General features: G+C 37.3%; 1 protein-coding gene across 1 annotated transcript; it reads left to right on the top strand.

Moving 5' to 3' along the window:
* Window positions 1-290: 290 nt before the first annotated feature.
* Window positions 291-13,368, top strand: il12ba (interleukin 12Ba). Its single transcript, XM_062425289.1, has 9 exons — window positions 291-321; window positions 9,854-9,987; window positions 10,997-11,084; window positions 11,177-11,464; window positions 11,547-11,652; window positions 11,864-12,102; window positions 12,216-12,388; window positions 12,536-12,657; window positions 13,302-13,368. Exons 1-9 carry the CDS (start codon window positions 291-293, stop codon window positions 13,366-13,368), a joined length of 1,248 nt encoding a protein of 415 aa, XP_062281273.1.
* Window positions 13,369-19,807: the final 6,439 nt, after the last annotated feature.

The following is a 19,807-nucleotide window of genomic DNA, read 5'->3' as shown; positions in this document are numbered from 1 at the left end:
ATCTCGGCTGTTGACTGGATGTAACTCTCATTCTCTGAGCATGAGAAACCTTTTTCTTGGTTTAGACAAGTGGATATTTCACTAGCTCAAAAACAGAACCAGAACCAACCACAACCTTATCATCATTAACACTGGAAAGACCAGAAGCCACCTGACAGAAATGAAACAGAATTGTTATGTTCTGATTCTGCTAAACAACTGCATCATTGTTCTCAAGAGGGGAGACATCCATTCCCATCCAGAAGTTAAATCATTATTGACACAAATTGGTTGACGGGCAACAAGACGCAATGCCACACCTCTTTGAATATGCCAAGTCAGGTAAAATACTCATCATGGTGTGATTCTACATTGGTTAAAGAGCTTGCATACATGGCAGGTCAGCAGGGGAATTTCCACTAGTTTCCTGTGAAGACTCAAATATCTCAGTCAGGACCCTGCAGTGTAGTACAACCTAAAGAAAACTTCATGCTTTATAAACCATAACTTCCTGAAGGCAGACATGTAATAGGTCAGGCTCCTTCAACACTGAACTGACTGAATCAGTGTTAAATTCTTTAAGCCCAGAAGCAGCTGCTCCGGGAGGGATTGGAAACAGCACCCTTATGTCAGTACTAGTTTAGCAGCTGATATGAGTCAAGAGCAGAGACGTCACCATTGCGACCGACACCACACACTTGAATAATGTGTGCATAACCAAGATATAGCTGAAGGGGAAAGAACATACTGGGACACTCAGCCCTAAGAGAAAAAAATAATTATATTCCCTGTGAGGAGAATGCTAACACTTGACTGAGCGGTGAACATGTTGAGTAGGGTGCTGAAGCAGATCATCATCATCGAACTGTTGGTGAAGTTTGTTAGATAGTGAATTAAATTAAAGAGTAAGAGTGAATTCTAAAGCCCTCAATATATTTTTGGTAACATGCAGATAAACTAAAAGAAAAGAAAAGAGGTATAAAAACATAACTAATGACATGAAATCAATATAAACAGCAAACAGCGGAGTCCATGTAAGAGGAGAGTTTAAGTTGACTGGAACTTACATGAGTTATGGCCATGGGAATATGTTTTCTTTGTTGTTTCTTGACTTCACTGTTCTAATTGCAGGGATTACATCATAGTTATGTTTTTTTCCTAAATTTAGTCAGGGTATAACAAAATCATGATGATTCATACTAACACCCCTGATGTACAGTAACTAGATCATAGATAATTATATAGATATAATAAACATCAGACAGTTTATATTTCTGTATATGAGGATTAAGGGGTGCCCACAGATCATGTTTCAAGAAATATAAAAATACTGCATATTACGATAATAAATTGCATCTGATGTAGTTTTCCCACAAGGTAAATTAAATAAGTTTAAAAATTCTTAAAACAACATCTCCCTCTCCCATCTGTAAAAATCCAAAATCTCTAAATGTGCAAATTTAAGTTTAATTTAAGTTTGACTGCTTGACAGAAGATGTCTCTTCCTTCATTGAAAATTCCATTCTCAGTAATCACTAATATGTAAGTTGGATACTGGACTATGGTTGGATCCAAACTCATTGAGATTCCACAAATCATGCTTGTAGATACATGCCTTAATGTTCGGTGAGCACAGAGAAACGTTCTCCCTTTAAAAAAAAGCCTTGTAGCATCAAACTCTGCATAGTGAAGCTCAAACACGTCATAAAAAACAAGCTCATTTTTTAATTGGAGGATCAGTTCAGAGTTAGATTACATTATGTATGATATGTAGTTTCGAAAATGTATGCCTGTCCTGAAGTAGCAATGTTGTTCCTGACACTAATTTGTATGGCATAGTAATGACACCCTTTTTCCATCTCGCATTTTTTATTCCATCTAGATGTTATACCTTTTTGAATGAAACATGAACATACACGTTTTTCTTTGTTTTTAATCAGATAAGGAAACTATGCATGTAAAAGCGTTCAGTGGAGCAAAAGGTCACCGATGTTCTTACAATGACCCTCTTTCCTGGAGGCGCCTGAGTTTTCAGACACTTTGGACATGATCCACCAGCACATCCGTTTCCCATATTTATAGATTCTGCGATTCTCATGAATTATGAGTCTTTCTTGGACACTTGAGCATACAGAAAAAACAATGTCATGGCATGACCCTGTCTTTGAAGAGGCTGCCTCACTGGACATTTGACATTCCACTGGCACAGCTTCACAGGTCTAGTTCTCCACATATCAGTTTGTGCAGCTAAGATAATGCAATGTGACTAGACCAAAATAGTCCATTACACTGATTGTGTTGGCCTGCACTACGACCAATTACACATCCCTCTCTTTGATCCAAAATTACACCTGAATGCATCTGAGATATGAAGCACTACCTTTAATCAAATGTGCAGACTAACAAATACTGTAGACTGTTGTACTGTCCCTCTCCCCACAGACATACAACTGCTCGGCATCACGCAACAGGTCTCACTGGGACTGCAGTGTTTCGCTGCAGATTGCCCCAGTTGTTGACCACTCATGAAGTCAACATTTGTCAGATATTTTCAATGATTATTACATTCACAGGCAGATATACCGTAAACCGATGTTTTTGTCAAAGTTAAATACCACAGTTAGCCGAGTCATTTGACAGCCCATAGAATCCTCAAACACTCATCAATCAAAAATGATCACATCTGCTGCAACGTTATTTATCATTCATCCATATTAATCTCATCAGTAACGTTATATTTTTCACATGCGTGCAAAATCTTTATGTATATTTCATGCAGGAGGAAAGAGTCCTTGACGAGTCTGAAAATGTATTCAAAAAGTGTATCACATGGTAAGCACAAACTAATAATGCAAAGCATCCTAATGCACAAGCACACAAAAAAACTCAATCTAATGCCATAGATAAAACGACCTTAATGGGTATCACAAGCTGTCAGCTTCAACTGAAAAACACTTACATGAATCTATCTTTTATAGAACTGTTCGCTTTGTTTTTGTGTGTCATCCTTTCATATTGAGGACTGTACATGCAAGAAATATATGACATTACTATGGTAAGGCCATGCATTCTTTGGCATATAGTGGGACGGATTAGCCCATTTTGTTCTCTGGCTTTACTTCCTACTGAAACAAGGGTCCCAGGCAGACTGCCAGGATCCCCGACGAGAGTCCAGACATTTGCCTCATGCCACTTTAAGGACACCAGAACAGGAAGAACCACATTAATTACTAAAAAAAAGAAAATACACAAGAATAAAGGAAATGTGACACTTCATGTGGAGCTTGGCGTGGAGCCTAACAGTTGGAGATAACAGCCAGGCCAAGGGTTGACTTCTTCAAAGCATATCAAGTGAGTCACTTTGGCCAGCTGAAGTCTGTGTTACAGGCAAACGCTGAAAATAACACATAGAGGGAGCTGATGAGTGAGTCACAGCTTATTTGTCCTCTTTGATTTTAAGCGCATGCACAACATGCACAAACACACACTTGCACAAACTACAGTCACTGACCTCATGAGACAGCCTTATAAAGTTGTCAGACAGAAACAACAACATAGCGTACATGAACCAACTCATTTTTTAAAATCACAGTACCACCCACAGACTCCAGCTATATCCCACACACCATGGGCTCTTAGAAAAGAAAAACTTTGCTTCCTGGGAATAAGAAAGGACATTCAGAGTTTAAATAAAATGGCCCAGTATGGTCCACTGAAACTAATCCTGCATTTTTTTAGTGCCATTAGTGCCAGTACTGAAATTATCCAAGAGTTAGAATTCTTTATACAATATAACAATGTAATTCCAACTATTGCTACCTGCCATGAATCTTAATTCAGTTCATTTCAATTCAAAAAACTTTTTTGGCATGAAAGTTTGAGAACAATATTGCCAAATCAACAAAATGCAATTTGTCCAAATATATAAACAGTACAAAATAACAATAATATGAACATTAACACAACATTAAGATAGATATACATTTATTAAGAATATACAAAGTGGCTGGGGAGAGGGAAGTCTGGGTTTCCCTGCTTAGGCTGCTGCCCCCGCGACCAACCCCGGATAAGCGGAAAGAAAATTGATGGATGGATGGATGGATGGATGTATCTCTTTAATTTCATATTTCCACCAAAAACCAAGGCAATTCAAAGTACCAGTTGGAATATATGGATAGATATCAACTATGAAATAATGAATACCTTTCCCCCCTGTCTTTATGACAACGATGTCAGTGTGCCTTTCCTCATAATGATCTCTTACTCCTCAATGCACAAAAGAAAAGAAAAATCAATGTCCTAAACATTTTCTGGTGTTAATGTATTTCTTGATTGATTGTTCCCCTTCTTCCTCTCTTGTCTATTGAGAAAATCATCAGTTCTCCTTGAGAATCCTGGGACAAAGAAAGTCACTCTTTGTTACACACAAAGGACCTCTTTGTAAAGCAAAACCATCAGGCAGTTTTGATAGAAACTTTGATCACACTGATCTTTTAAAAGCTTGATTCCTCTATGTGTGAAAAATTGTGATTCCTCTATGTGTGAAAAATTGTGCCAAAATGAAATGAAGTGACTTTTCTCCAATGTTAGAAGACAAACTTTGTAGGCAGTCTGGCAAAAGGTGATATAATGCCAGAGAAAATCCCTCCACCTACCTCTTCTTTTCAGCAGGTTACCCCTCACTGACCCTATTCCTCTGAGAATGAACGATAAACAGTGCAGCACCACCTTGTATTTTCCTGAGAGAAGACGATAGAGACTGTGGCACTGTCAAATGCTGGTTTCCTTAATAAATATTCATCTGCAGCAGAAGAATACCATTCAAACTTATTGAACTCAATTAACTCTCTTATTTACTGAATGAATTTATTCCCAGCTGCAAGAGGCTTCAAGAGATGGTTTAACTGTCAAACCACTTTGATTTAAGGGTGACTGAGTGTAATGTGAATGCAAGCATCTTTGATGATTATAGATAACTGAATGACTAATCAGCAGACTTTAATGGAATGTGCTATCTGACAGCATTTTGTTGGGATGTCAAATACACAGTGAGCTAAAGGACAATATAGTTTCTGAGTGCATCCACATCTCTCATACAAAGGTCACAAAGGTGATTCTGCACAATTAACAAGAATTCAGTGTGACTTTTTCACCCTCTTGTTTGATTGTTTACAGGCTGTGTGTTTGTTGAGCTAAATGTTAGTATCAACATGCACATGCTCACACTGCCAGTGCTAACAGGTTGATGTTAAGCAGGTACAATGCTTACTATGTTGACCATAATTTAGCGTGTTAGCATGCTAACATTGGCCACTACACTCAAAGTACAGCACCAAAATATTGGACAAAATTCGACTGAAGAAAAAGCTAATGGGATCACCAAAGTTATTGCAATTCTTCCTGAAGGGGTCAAGAATGTGTGCAACAAATTTCGTGGCTGCCCATACAATAGTTAATGAGACACTTCACTAAAAATCCCAAATGTCCACCTTAAACTAACATTAAGGAAAGGTAATCTGTGGACCATGAGTGTCTGTAAAATTCTCAAGGCAATCCATTCAAAAACTGTTCACATATTTCAATCTGGTCCAAAGTTGTGGATCCACAGACCAACAGACTGAAGTTGCCATTTCTAGATGCACCACTATCATGGCTAAAATCAAAAATTGATGAAGACATACTGTAGCTAAAGTGAAATGTTCCAGCAAAGAACAACTCAATACAATGATTACATTCAAGCCTTATGCCTTATGACAGGCATTTAATAGGAATGAAATAGGCCAGTGAAGTTTACTAACAAGTGAATCAACTCAATGTTCAGGTAGTTGCCTCAACACTCTTTAGTCAAAACTTGAATGGCTTTCAGACACAATAGTGCACAATGCTGGAATTCCTCACTTGAGAGTTTGACTTTATTGTTATTAAGACAGTAAATCATGCTTTGTATTGATGAGTGGTTCACTGCTAAGAGGAATGTTAAGAGCAGGAACTACGGTACAGTATTTGACATCCCTGTCCTCGGAGAAAGTTCCACGAATCTGAGAATCTGTAAACAAATTCAGTCTCTCTTTTCCCCGCAAATCTTTTTAGGAGATTCCAAGGAGAATATTCATAAACACACAGAGTGTGATAGACACACACAAACTAAGCTATATGAAAGCCTGCCAAAACATATCAAATGCCACCATGGTCTATCCGTAGTGGAGAACAAATCTGTTGTTTCTCAGGAACACAAAGGGCTCTGTCAATAAGAGAGAAGCGGCCATAGATCAGTGTGCAAATCCACCATTTTATATGACTTGACCTTTATGTACCTTTATGTACCTCCATCCACTTATTTCCTTCTCTCTCTCTCTCTCTAACACACACACATTACATCATTTCTGTCTTCTCTTTTTTCCTTTTGTTTCCCCATTTTCCATCCCCTCGCACAGATGAGATCATTGCTCTGATTTCATTCCAGCTGTTATATGGTTTGGGGCATCTGGGAGACATTCCGGTGAAGAGCCTCAAATCACAAGCCTATGCACGGCCTCTTGCCCGTGTAATTGCCGTGTAATTCTCAACAGCTGCAGAACAGAGTTATGACAATTGAGGACACCAGCAGAAATCAATTAAATTTAAATAAGTGCTGAAAGAAAGTCACTTGAGTGACAGTATGTGTGATGTATTAATACTGCTTTGATTGTGCTGATTGCATAACTGATCAAACCACACGGATTTAATAAGTGGCAATTCTGCGCCATTGCTTCAACTGGCAGGAGAGCTTTTCATTTCAAATGGAAACCACTGTAATGTGATAAAGGCAAACACCTGTAACACTCTGGGGACATCTAGTGGTCAGCCATAAGTACTATATAAAAAGTGTTTTGTGGACTAAAATTGTTAGATTCATTAATTTACACTTTAATTAACCTCATGTATTTTTTTGTTGCGATAGCCTTTACTTATCATGGTTCCTCAGACATCTCTGCACACGTTTTCCTTTGCCACAAACTGGGCACATTTAATGATAGTGACAAAACATACAGGAATGACACATACCGTAAAACCCGGTGTATAAGTCGCACCAGTGTTTAAGTCGCAGTCTATTTTTTGGGGTGTCTTGTTAGGGGAAAACACTTTTCTATTAAAGACTGGTTTATTGGAATGTACCAGTAGCTATTCATTTAGGTTTATTCTCCCAAACTCTCTAAATTTACTTTGAAACACAATCAAAACACATATTACAGCTGAAACTGTGTATCGGGTAATGGTTAATGGTCCGGTAATGATGAACTGGACCAGTATATTAACTCAGACCGGGTTCGGGTTAGGCTACGAATTTCATTAAACCTTTTAAAAGAACACAGTAACTTTACATATTTAATACAGTGTGTACCTGTGTGCTTACTCGAGTCCCAAAAACTCTTCATCAGAGCTGTCGTTGTGCGCAAATAGACTACTGCACCCGAGTCACGCTTTTGCACATCGCGCATCAACATCAGTTTGGTCTGTAAATACTGAAACATCACAGCTTCTACTTCTGATCAACACACAATCATTTTTCTGTACAACTAACAGCATTAGCGGGTCATCGATAGCCTTTCTATATTCATTAGCTGCCGAAACAGCTGGAGTGTGCAGCGCGTGCTTGACACCGCTGTTTATAGGACGTTATAGTTCATAAGTGTGCGCGCACATCATTATGTTTAAAGTTATAGTGATCGTTTTTAGTGTAGACAGCCCTTTAAATAGCTATAATCATATGCAGATCCGACCATTCTCTGTGTTTTACTGGTGAATAGGACACACCGGTAGACGCACCCCACTTTTAAATGAAAAATATTGCGTTAAAGGTGCGTCTTACACACCGGTTTTTACGGTAAATACTTTGTTATTAACCAAATACGGACATTTTCATGTTTTTTATGTTATATTGGCTGTTTTTGTACAACGTTATACTCATGTAGTCACACATAAAGTAATATATAGTCTGTTGTCCTGCATAATGATGTTACTTTTGTTTGGGTCTAATTAGACACTAAACATAAGTAACTCCTATACCTTGTAAACAGAAATCCATATAGTCTTATCTGGGATAAAGGGGATGTAGTAATGTAATGTAATAGAAAAAACAATCACATATATTGTTGATCATTTATGAAAATTCACTGTGTGTATGCTTTACCGCTGGGCTGTCCAAGACAAAAGCAGTTTGTCATTTTCCGAAGCAAACTTCTGAAACAATCAAGTCATGCTTATGAGAAATTCTCTTAAAATTGTCATAAAGTAGTGTACTTTACCTCTTAAATTAGACACTTGATGCAGATTGCCACTTCCATTTTATATTGGGAAAGGAGAACAAAAAAAATCCAACATCCTTGTATACACTGGTGTATAATCTATAAAAAAAAATAATAATAATAATAATAATAACCTACTGTGTGGTGCGTTTTTTAAATAGTTTAGTTAATTTAAAATAGTTAATTTATTAATAATAATTTTCAGTTTGGGTCCACTGATAAATCAATGTTATATATGTGTTTGAGCTGTTAAAGAAATCCTACTGTTAAACAGCTCAGATTATCCTGAAAAACTATCAGATGATGATATCAGATTTTCAGACATTATATAGACTACAACACTAACACAGGAATGATCATTGTCCATAAAAAAATCATAAAAACCTGTAATTAATTGACCATGATCATTTTAATCCATGTTGCCAGGTTACATATAGATAAGGTCTAAATAGTGAAGTAATGATATATGCAAAACAGGAAAGTCCAGAGAGAAATTCCACCCTTGAGAACTTCTATCTCTCAAAACCTGAAGTAACAGGTAAATGCAAAGAAAATGAGATGTGGGTGACTCGAAAGTTCATTATAACTTTTCAATACATAAATAAAGAATTACTCAATGAGAGAAATTCCAGTGTGGATCTTTTATAATGATGTAAAGGGTTTGGCTTCACTTTTGGCCTGTTGTGTTACAGTGTTTGTCTACATAGCTGCGCCAAGTCCCACACCCTAATCTGCTCATGTCTGTTTTCGTTTTTCTTATCTCAGTTTCATCGCCCAATTTGCTGTCCATTGTGATATTTTATCTTACTCTTGCTGGGTTTTGGATGTCCTTCTTTTACCTGGTCAGCTCAAACTAGTGTACTTCTGTTTTCTTGAAGTCTACATGTAACATTTACCTTGCTTTCCCCTTTTGTCATATTTCATAAAATGATCCATGTCTATCAGACCTAAGCAATAGAGCCATGAGTAAAGATTATCCATCTATCTCACTTTTACAATGTCTTTTGAGGCAGGGTTTTGTTTGGCTATAAATAAACCTGACAAACAAAAGTAATGTTTGATTTGTCAAACCTGTTTTAAAGATGACATCCTGCTAAATGGCATGCAGGTTAGCATAGCTTGGTTTAATGCTATAAAGACTACTCCATGGGAATATGTTATATGTTATATTCTCATGGGAATATGTCATTTTCTCAAGGGGGATTCAGTTTTGTTTTGTTATTATTTGTCCTTTTTTCTCTCTCTTTCTTTTTTCATGAGAGAGAATAAAAAGACGGCAAACAAAAACCCCTGCTGGGACTGTGCAACAGGGTGCTGAGGCATTTCAGAAGGCCTGGCAATATTGGTCACAACTAAGTGTCACCCTGCATGGTGCCTGTCAAATAAGGTATTGACAAAGAAGAAACTGAAAATGAAATAGGGAAGCTTAAAGTGAAGCAGTGCTGCACAGCTACAGCTAGCAAACAATATGTCAAAGGGTAAAAAGACAAAAGTATGTAAAGGGTGATTTAAAATTGCTGCATTAGTCAGTGAAGAGCATTAACTGGAAGTGAGTAAAGGACTGTTGAGTACCTCTGCTCATACAACAGCCCAGCTGGAAAGTGAAGTTCCTCTGGACTTTTCTATTCTAGGCGATGTTGGGGAATTTGTCCCTGAAATGTCAGTCACTCACATAAAAGTCACACAGGATCGCCAGTATTTCATTCTGGACATTAACGACAAGGTAAGTCTCTATAATGACTTATACAGTTAATCTGTTGTTGCTGTTGTTGTTGTTGCTTGTTTACCTTTAAAAGGACGAACAGATGCTATACATTGTTCTGCAAGGAACAGAACAATGTGTATTTCTATCTTGTTGGTTTAAAATCAAATGGTAAAAAGTGTGTTTATTTATGTATGTATATGTGTCTATGATTATTAACCAGACTTGTTCCTAACCAAATAGGCTATTATGAACTAAATGGTTCATATTGCTAATTAAATGGTTTCACTTTTATCTAGATGCTTTTTAGGATATCATGATGGATAGTTGATGCAAATATGATAAAATATTAATCACATGAAAATATGTGCTTTTTTTTTGTACTGCACATTCAATTTTATAATAATTGTTTTATATTTCTCGAGACTGAATTGAAACTGATGGGAGTTAATTTTAAAGTTTTTGGCATTGTTTGTAGTTTCATAGTTCACCTGGATGGAAACTGATTTTACTGAACTGAACTGTCTCTTTGTTTTGATCACATGTATATTGACACAATTGATGTGGTAGTAATGTACACTGTTGCCCGTAAAGTTGGAATAAAATATTTTTTACTTCTTCTCATGAAATGATTGTGACAATTTGATATATTCTCAAAATTGTATTGATCAATGTCATTGCACCTGGTCAAAGGTGATTACTGGTGTGTATAAATAGAAAATAAAGAGAGGAATGTGTCTGAAAACAAAAATTGTCAGAAAACCTGACACATGAAACATGAGCATAGGCTAATGTAAGCTTGACTCAAATTTTGTGATGTCTTGTTTTTTCTTTGGGTTTTGTTCTGAACAATTAATTTGCTATTATACTGTTCAGTTATTATTTTCTTGGTGAATTAATTGACTTAAATCAATATATGGATTAATTAGAACAGAAATGGTATGACTTTTTGTCCTATTAACTCAAGATGTTGTCTATTGATGATTTAACATCTGTTGTTTTTTTGTTTGTTTGTTTTTCCTTCTCCCAGATGAATTTTTTTGTGGTTGGCATCATTTGCACATTTCTACAATTCAGTTGCCAAAAATCCCCAAGTCACCAGACTCTCCTGCCAAACAGTATGTATGATCTTCATGAAAATATATTATACTCAAAGTTGAAATAATCCTTCCTTAACCTCATTCCTCCTCTACTGTATGTGCTATTTTAGTTCTGGTTGTAGAGGTGGATGGTTCTTTGGGCCAGCAACCTCTCAACTGCCTGGTCTCTGCAGAGGAGCTAATGAGGAGAGATGACAAGGGTCAGGATATATTTTGGAAGAAGAATGGAGTGGAGGACACACAGAGAGGGAACTCGTACACGATAACGCTGGAGGATAGCTTAGGAGGGGGCAACTACACCTGCCACAACAAGGATGGATCACTCCTCAATTACACTGTGGTCCTGATTCAAGAAGACCAAACCAAGATGAGGAAGATTCTGGTGAAAACTGAAGAAGGTATAGTCTGATTTAAAATATCACAGCTGCTAAAATTTGGCAAAAAAAAGTATTTCAACTCACTATTTTCTTCTCTTAGCAGAGGATTATTTAAAGTGCTCTGCTCAGAATTACAACGGAGAGTTCGGCTGCTCTTGGACTTGGCACAGAAGTCGCATTGGGAAAGTAACATTTATCAGAGCTCGACGGTAAGCTTTCTAACTGTGGAAACTCTCTCTGTCCAACAATAACATAGTTTTCAGACTCATGTCAGTACTGAGAGTAACAGTGTCATCTATAAATACCTCATTATGAAAGGAAAAGAAACGTTTTTTTGTCATTTAAGGATCATGGTCACGTCTTGTGACTCGATTTCATATAAAAATTATACAGTTGATGATATATATTTTGCTTCTGTAGCTTGGAAGACGGTGACACCCAGTGTTCTGTGGATACGAGTGGTCAGCACTGGACGTGCTCTTCCAGTCACAGAAACTTCAGCTGTTCAGTGGACAGGACAGGTAACCAGATCTCCTGCCTGGATGAGCAGCATTGCCCCTACGCTGAGGAGAGCCAGCAAATCCACATCACTGTCTATGTGAAGACAGAGCTTTTCCTGGTGGAGAACTACTCTAAACACTTTCACCTGTCAGCGATAGGTGAGACACCAGCTGTAAACAGCTCAATGTGTGAGTTTTGTTAAAGCGGTAGTATGTTCTCATGTATGTCTTTATTTTCTTCTTGCTCTATCTTTTGCTTTCACCCTCAATAGTGAAACCTGACAAGGTGGAAATCAGTAAAATCAATGCAACAATGATAAAATGGACTTACCCAAGCTCCTGGAGCAGTCCCTACTCCTACTTCCCCCTTACTTTCCAGATTACACAACTCAGGAGGGGATGCAAAAGGTGTGGCAACCCATGCACTGACTCAAAAGCCATAAAGGTAAGAGCAGCTAATAACTGTCGTGTGAATTTTATGGAGAAAAGAAATAACTAACGCAAAATTCCTGCTTGTTCAATATAGTAAGGAGAAGGTAGATGTTGCATAATTTTAATGACATATCTTTTTTAATTTAAAAAAATGTCTTAGACCTTGACAGTCCACTCTACAGACATTTGTAGCTTTGAGGTCAAGCGCAAAGCTAAGACTGTCTGCGTCCGAGCTAAGGATGCTCTTTGTGACTCACAATGGAGTGAGTGGAGCCACTTCAGGTCAGTGCCTCTCGACTGAGCGTTCATTTCTCTTCTCCCGCTCACCCGATGCCCTCAGTGTGTTCCTGCCTTTTGCAAGTTCATTCTCTTCCTGCCTGCACATAGCAGTCATAGTTTTCTGATTTTCTGTTGTGCCTCAAAGCCTTAGCCTTCTGTACATGGTTGCCTGCCTTCGCCTTTGGTTTATCTTTCCATTTGACTGACCAAACAAGCCTTGTTTTGATTTAATCACCTTTGGGGTCTACACCTTGGTTACACTGCTTCCTGTGGTCTGTATTGTTGGTGAAAGATTATTTGAAGCATCACTAAAATGATATCTGCTTCAGGGATCATATCTATGCAGAGAATAATAACCACGAGAGATTCACTCATGTACATATGATTTTTTTTCTGTAACCAGCACATTAGTATACTGACTGATTTTGAACAGATTAAGTACTGTTTTAAGATGTTACCTTCATGACAACATCACTCACAGAGCTTACATGATGTAGACCAGATTTTAACTTACGTTTTGAACAGTGCTAAATAAGTATATGTATGTTTTCTTGCCTGTGTGTATTTTGCTTGCATATTCATTTACTGTAACTGGAAATTAAGATTGATTTCAGACTAATTTCCTGATTATTTGGATTTCATCACAGACTGAAGAGGAACAAGGACAACAAAAAGAACAAACATAAACGTCAGCACTACAGAAATCGGGAATAACAGAAGAAAGAGAAACTCAAAAAGTCTCAAATATTAAGAAAATATGTCTATTTATATACTTTTATATTGCTTTTATTTTCTATTTTATTATTGTATTTTTTTTAAGTGTGGTCGTAATCTGTAACTATCCTTGTATCAATACAACTGAAACAATTATATCTGTCAGCAACCGTCCTATTATCTTGGGGTTTGACCCCATCCAATGTAATGTTAATGTCTCTAAATAAATAATTGACATGATTTTTTGTCTTGTATTTAATGACTGTTCCTAATTTAATGTTGAAAACTGAGTAAACATAAGATTAACATGATATGTTTTCAGTGTCTTGTACGCATTTTGTATGCATCAGTGTTCTTTGGGGTCAATTTGAGGGGCCCAAGCTGTCTGAACTGTATAAAACACATAAGACATATAAACATTTTACACACATTTGTTTTGGTTGCTATTGTGGTCACTATAACGTACAATTTTTTAATTTTCAAAAAATGTCCCTCTGCTTTAGGGCCCTAACCCAACATAACCATACCTGTAGTAATGCAAGAACTGCTGAAAGTTCACACGACATGGGGGAAGGGAAAACATAATTCCCACGAGAACTTTGATTTATTTATTTATTTTCCCTGCACCCCCACAGCATGGGGAAATATGGCTCCCGCGAGGACATTGATAGCTGACACGATGTAGGGGAGGAGCAAACATAAAAACTTGCACAGCAGCCTTCTAAACTATTTCTCTGTACAAGTCAAAAGACAAAGCAGCAATAAGTCTTTGGAATGCTGACACTGGAGGGGCAATGTTTCCAGCCACCATGTCTCTATACACATTGTATGTTTTCTCTTGTGTCTTATGCTTGACAGAGAAACAAAGCAGAGCCAGTGAGAGCATGACATGTATGGGACAAGTGGGTTCAGCAATTACCCCACATGACTGTAGATAAATGCCTCCTATTTAAGCAGTCAAAAAAACATAAAACACCTCACACATAAACTTGGGCAACAATTCTAATTAGAAACATTTTCTGGAGGTTTAAATTGCTGGGGTCAAAGTGACTCTGAAGATAACAAAAATGTAAGCTTGGAGATACCAGGAGGGTTAGGGTTAGGGTTAGGGTTAGGTAAAATGTAGCACCTTAACTGTATCCAGTACACACCAACACTGCATACTATTTGTGAACAATAGTCTCAATAATTGTTTCTATTTGACCGAGAAACAACAGGTTGAAATGTCACCAGCTTCTCAAATTGTAGTTTTTATGTCTCTTTCTAACCAGTAAGGTGAGAGTGTGGTTTTCGGTGGAAACTCTTCACCTCAACAAAGCATCAGTTTGAAAAATATGTCCAGTTCCAATTTTCTGCAAGACGATATGGCACACGTGTGTTATATCCTCTGAGTCATATGTATAGTTTTTGTTTCTTATGTCTCATTTTCCCCTAAACTAAATAAATTCAACATCATGATGAGATCACTTTGATGAAATGTATCATATCAGGAAAAACAACTTCTAATGTATCACCTCATTATCAAGGGTTCCACACTTTTTCAGGTGCCAACAGGACAGGACACGCTGTAAAGTGATAGAATTTAAACTAGGACAAGCTGCATGCTGTTTTTTTTCTCTCTGGAATATATACAGTCATACATTTACACAGTGTTATATTATCCTATGTATAAACTACATAAAATGACAAGTGCTGACAAGACAATCCTGTAAAGACTGTAAGATTTGGGAGGGGGGTGGGGGGGTTGTTGTTTTTTTTTTGTTAGTGGAGGGTACTTTATACACAGATACATTTATTTCCAAAAGTCCATGTCACATGGGAGAAAAGCCCAAACAAACATCACGTCAACAAAATATAAAGCCACCCTTCCCAGTAGTGGTCTGTAAACTCTGCTGGTCAGGAGGTTGCAGCGAACCATCCCCTCACTTCCCTGTTATGAAAAGCAGAAGCGGTTAAGTGATGTAACGCTTTCAAGGCGGATATATCACACATATTAAACCTAACACCCCTGACCTTTGCTATTTACTTGTTAACTTTATGTTTCAAAGGCTACTTGACACATTTTGGGAAACTTTTGTGTTTCCATTTCTCCCTGTGCATAAGTCAGTCTACAAAACCATATGATCTATAGTAATGCATGCTGTTGGCATTGTTAAAAGTGGCATTTCTGACAGTACATCACAATACATCTAAATCAGAGTTAAGATTATGGAGCTGATCAGCATACAATTGTTTATTCCTATATTATACATAATTAGTGGATATGTTAAATAAGTACTAACACTCCTTAACTATCCATAACAAATCTTTTGGAAGAAAAATCCCAGTCAGTATATTGTTACAGTGACATATAATATTTCAACACAAAGATCACCATGAATTAAGTAAAACACATGGTTTTGTAGGTAATCAGGGACCAACGATATAGAAGAGATAAAGTTAATTAACTGTGCATAACCGATACCAGTGAGACAATGACCTCAGCTCCATTTTCACTATAATGATGTATTGTGTGCACCTTGTCCCACATACGCCAACACAGTTAGTCTATATGTAGTTCAAAGGATAAATCCCATTGCTTGACTGTTGCTACACAGTCATCAATACTCAGCATATTTAGTAGTCATTTAGTGGATTCCCAGTCCAGATGACGCCACTTTCTAACTGTTAAGATCCTTTTGTTGAATAGCTAGACTGAAAGTAATGTTAGGAATTGGGATCGAGCTATTTTTTTTCAGTTGAAGTAAGTGAGGAGCATGACATTAACAATCTTTAGAGGAAGTTCTGATTTAAAAGTCTAAATTAAATATTACAGTTCAAATTAGTATTTAGAAGATTGTAACACATTATGGAAGACATAACAACAAGATAAGATGTTATGAACTGTTATTATGTTTGTTTTTTGTTTTTAATAAATTCAATTATGTACACACAATCATTTGTAAATGCCTCATGGGCCACTGAGCAATACGATGTGTGTCTGTGTGCATGTGTGTGTAAGTACTCGTGTGTGCAGGTATCTATACTCATACTCACACACACACACACGGACACACACACACACACACACACACACACACACACACACACACACACACACACACACACACACTGTAATGAGTGTGAGTCATAGACATCTCAGTACACTTCATAGAAGATATACTATAGAGTATCAGTTTAGAAAGAATAGGATGAAAACGTTATCAGAGTATGACCAATGTATTTTAACAGTAGTTATTAAAGGTGGGGTTTTTTCTAAGTCACATATCTCAGTATGTTTCACAGAAGAACGTTGTATATCAGTTTATAAAGAATAATATGAAAAGGGTTTCACATACTTCCCAACAGTAATTTCCAATCTGTGGGTTGCGACCCTCAAAAAAGGTTCACAAGCTCAATCTCGAGTATCGTGAGATGGTTAACAGAATTGGATGGCAGAAAAAACATACCACTGCTACACAAAATACTGTTTATTTTGTCAGACTTTCGCTGTAGTATTCAGTTGTGTGTTGTTGTTGTTGTCTTGTTTTTTTTACGCAATTAGTTTCATAACTCTCAAATATATGAAAAGAAGTTTGCAATCAATGCTTTACAGTAATGACCACTTAGAGTTAGATCCCAAAGTAAAATGATTGAAAATGAAGCCTTGGTTAGTTTAAATCTTGACATGAATAAATGTTCTTTCTTTATATTATTAATAAGAATGGGATTTGTATGAATATAGGTACATTTAATATGGACAAAAAAAGTCCATGGTCTAGTCCGTGGTTATTGAATCACATCTTGTAACACACAAACTGGAATTTATAAGTTATTGTTTTGAACTGGGATAATGTGACCACAGAAAATACAGCCATCACCTGAAGTCTAAATCAAGACAGGAACTCAAAACAAAGACAAGGATTCACTAACAGGAGGAAGAACAGAATCCAGAATTTTATTTTAGGATCTTACAAACTCCCCTTAATACAACAGATTTTATGCTTATGTCACTCTGTGTTTTATACTTATTGTAACTAAAATGTCTTATAATGTTTTAAATTTGTTTCTTGATTTGAGGCTGCTAACTCACACCTGGCCAGGGACAACAGATGAAAACTTGCCTTTGGGCTAATTCAGGCATATTTACAGATATGTTTATTAATATGCACTGTCCCTGACAAATAAACTAATAAAATAAATACTTGATGAAAAAAAAAAACACACTTGATGTCATATTTGGTGACACTTGGTGGCTTTAGGGTTAAACGGAATCCACATGATTTATTCTAATGAGGTTTCCATTTGATGTTGCCCTACAAGATCAATTACATTCACAACTTGTTCTCATGAATCCACAAATCTCATTGACCTTGTCCGCATTTGTTGACCATGTTAATTAACAGCAATTTGGACAGATGGCATTTATCTGCATGCTACTTACTATGCAAGTGTTACATTTGAGAATACATCTGACTTTTCGTGGACGCAAAATACATTTAGGCGTGCAATGTCACTTTACAACCGCTTGATGGCAATCTTATATCAAATACAGCGCTTGATGGGTCTTGTAGTGACCTGGGGTAAAGCGAGATAGGTCATCAATGCCACAGATGTGCTGCATTAAAGAACAAAAATAAATACATAAAAAATTATTGTTTCCAAATAGTACCAAATATGTCTCATTATTCACCCTTGATTTGATATAGCCTATTTGTCCTCTCAGACACTGTTTACACACTCATTATAATATTGTTTTATATCAAAGAAATTGCATACTGTATTTGCTCTATATTTAAATTAACATCTATATTTGTCTCCTTTAGGTCGACTAGAGAGCATCTTGTTAGACATAAGGCCCACTCTCATAAGCATATGTCTGATTTTTACAACCAGTCATTTTTATGAGTCTTCAATTCAATCAGGCCATTATTATCATCAACCCAACCTTTTGATTTACGAGAACATCTGGTGGTGCCGGCAACTCATTTCTGATCACTTACTTCAAAATGTCTAATAGAGTTATAACGCTGTTTTTTTTTACAGCCTTCCCATATGTGGACACTTGAAGTCTTACATGCGGGAGCACACCTTCGCGTCATTTACATGGCGTGCGCAACGCATTCCCGCCTGTGCGTAATTGCCAGAGATATTTTACAATGGGTGCCGTGGAGTTAGGGTAGTAAATCACAGTATTAACATGGCTGGATCATCGGGCCCCATCTGACATCTCTGTTTTTGGATGGTGAGACAGTGATATTTGGACTAACAGTGTGTGTTGTGCCCGGGGATATAAATATACGCAACCCCAGGGGCCTCGGACTGTTCGTGCTGGCCCGCATGCCGACCAAGGCAGACAGATCATGGCGAGAGAGCCGGCCACAATCAAACAAATGTGCTGAAGGATTGCTCTGGACGTGTGTGTGTGTGTGTGTGTGTGTGTGTGTGTGTGTGTGTGTGTGTGTGTGTGTGTGTGTGTGTGTGTGTGTGTGTGTGTGTGTGTGTGTGTGTGCGTGTGTGTGTGTGTGTTTGCGCATAAAAGAAAAGCGAAGTAGTGTGAGTGTGAGAGACATTTTATCTCACGTTGCTTTTATTTATCACTATTTATTATCATGTATTCACGTGGTTGGGTGCTCACATTTCTCCTCCCACAGCAGGAGACATAAATAAACAGATATAGACAATGATGAGATGATTGCCGTGGTTTAGTGTCCAACCCTGACCGTTTATGGCATTGATCAGACTCTACAACTGCCTGAGACTCTTATGTCAGTTTGCTGGCTGCATAGGAGACGAAGATATGTCCGTCACTAGACAAATATCACTCCTGAAATTAAAGTAAAACTTGTTCCAACTAACAACAAAAAATATGAATTCAATGGCATTAAATAGTGTGCATTTTCTAAGCTATGTCTGAGGCTCTCACTTAATTGCATCCCAGCATCCCAAAAGCATCAACGTGTCAGCAATTCTTGATAAAATCTTAATTTTCAAAGATGCCCTCCTGATAAGAAAAATAACCGACTCTCTCATTCTTTCCATTTCATTATAATTAACCAAACAGTACTTATTGAACAGATGGCCCCCAGACAATTGAATTTGACAATTTTGAAATGACTCTGTAATGATTGGGGGGGATGGGGAGGGGAGGGGGAGAGCAGGACTGATGGGGAACATGAGGAAAGCTGTAACATCCTCACTTTCTGCAAGCTGGTCTTGCAACCATATAATAAACAGTTTTCATGCGTGTGAACCCGCTGTGCAGTTTCATGGCTTTGTGAACAACCATGCAAATTTTTTTTACACTTTTTTTTTACACTTTTTTTCTTGAGCAGCTATTTTTGACTGAGTGCATTTTTTTTGGACAGCAGGAAAGCATAGTTTAGCTGTAATCCTCATATTTATGTTGGATTCAGCACTAAATCCCGCAAGTTTAATGTAATGCATCTAATCAAAGCTA

This window comes from Scomber scombrus, chromosome 9, assembly GCF_963691925.1.
Source record: "Scomber scombrus chromosome 9, fScoSco1.1, whole genome shotgun sequence".
In the NCBI taxonomy this organism is placed as follows: Eukaryota; Metazoa; Chordata; class Actinopteri; order Scombriformes; family Scombridae; genus Scomber; species Scomber scombrus.
Note: the sequence above shows the minus strand (reverse complement) of the source record. Positions and strands in the feature narration are given on the sequence as shown.

What these genes read in the sequence shown, in the direction of transcription:
- il12ba (XM_062425289.1), top strand. Translation starts at nt 291, where the DNA reads ATGCCACACCTCTTTGAATATGCCAAGTCAG. An exon ending in TTCTGGACATTAACGACAAG is followed by an intron (nt 9,988 to 10,996) that starts GTAAGTCTCTAT and finishes TCCTTCTCCCAG; the next exon opens with ATGAATTTTTTTGTGGTTGG. An exon ending in CTTTCACCTGTCAGCGATAG is followed by an intron (nt 12,103 to 12,215) that starts GTGAGACACCAG and finishes CACCCTCAATAG; the next exon opens with TGAAACCTGACAAGGTGGAA.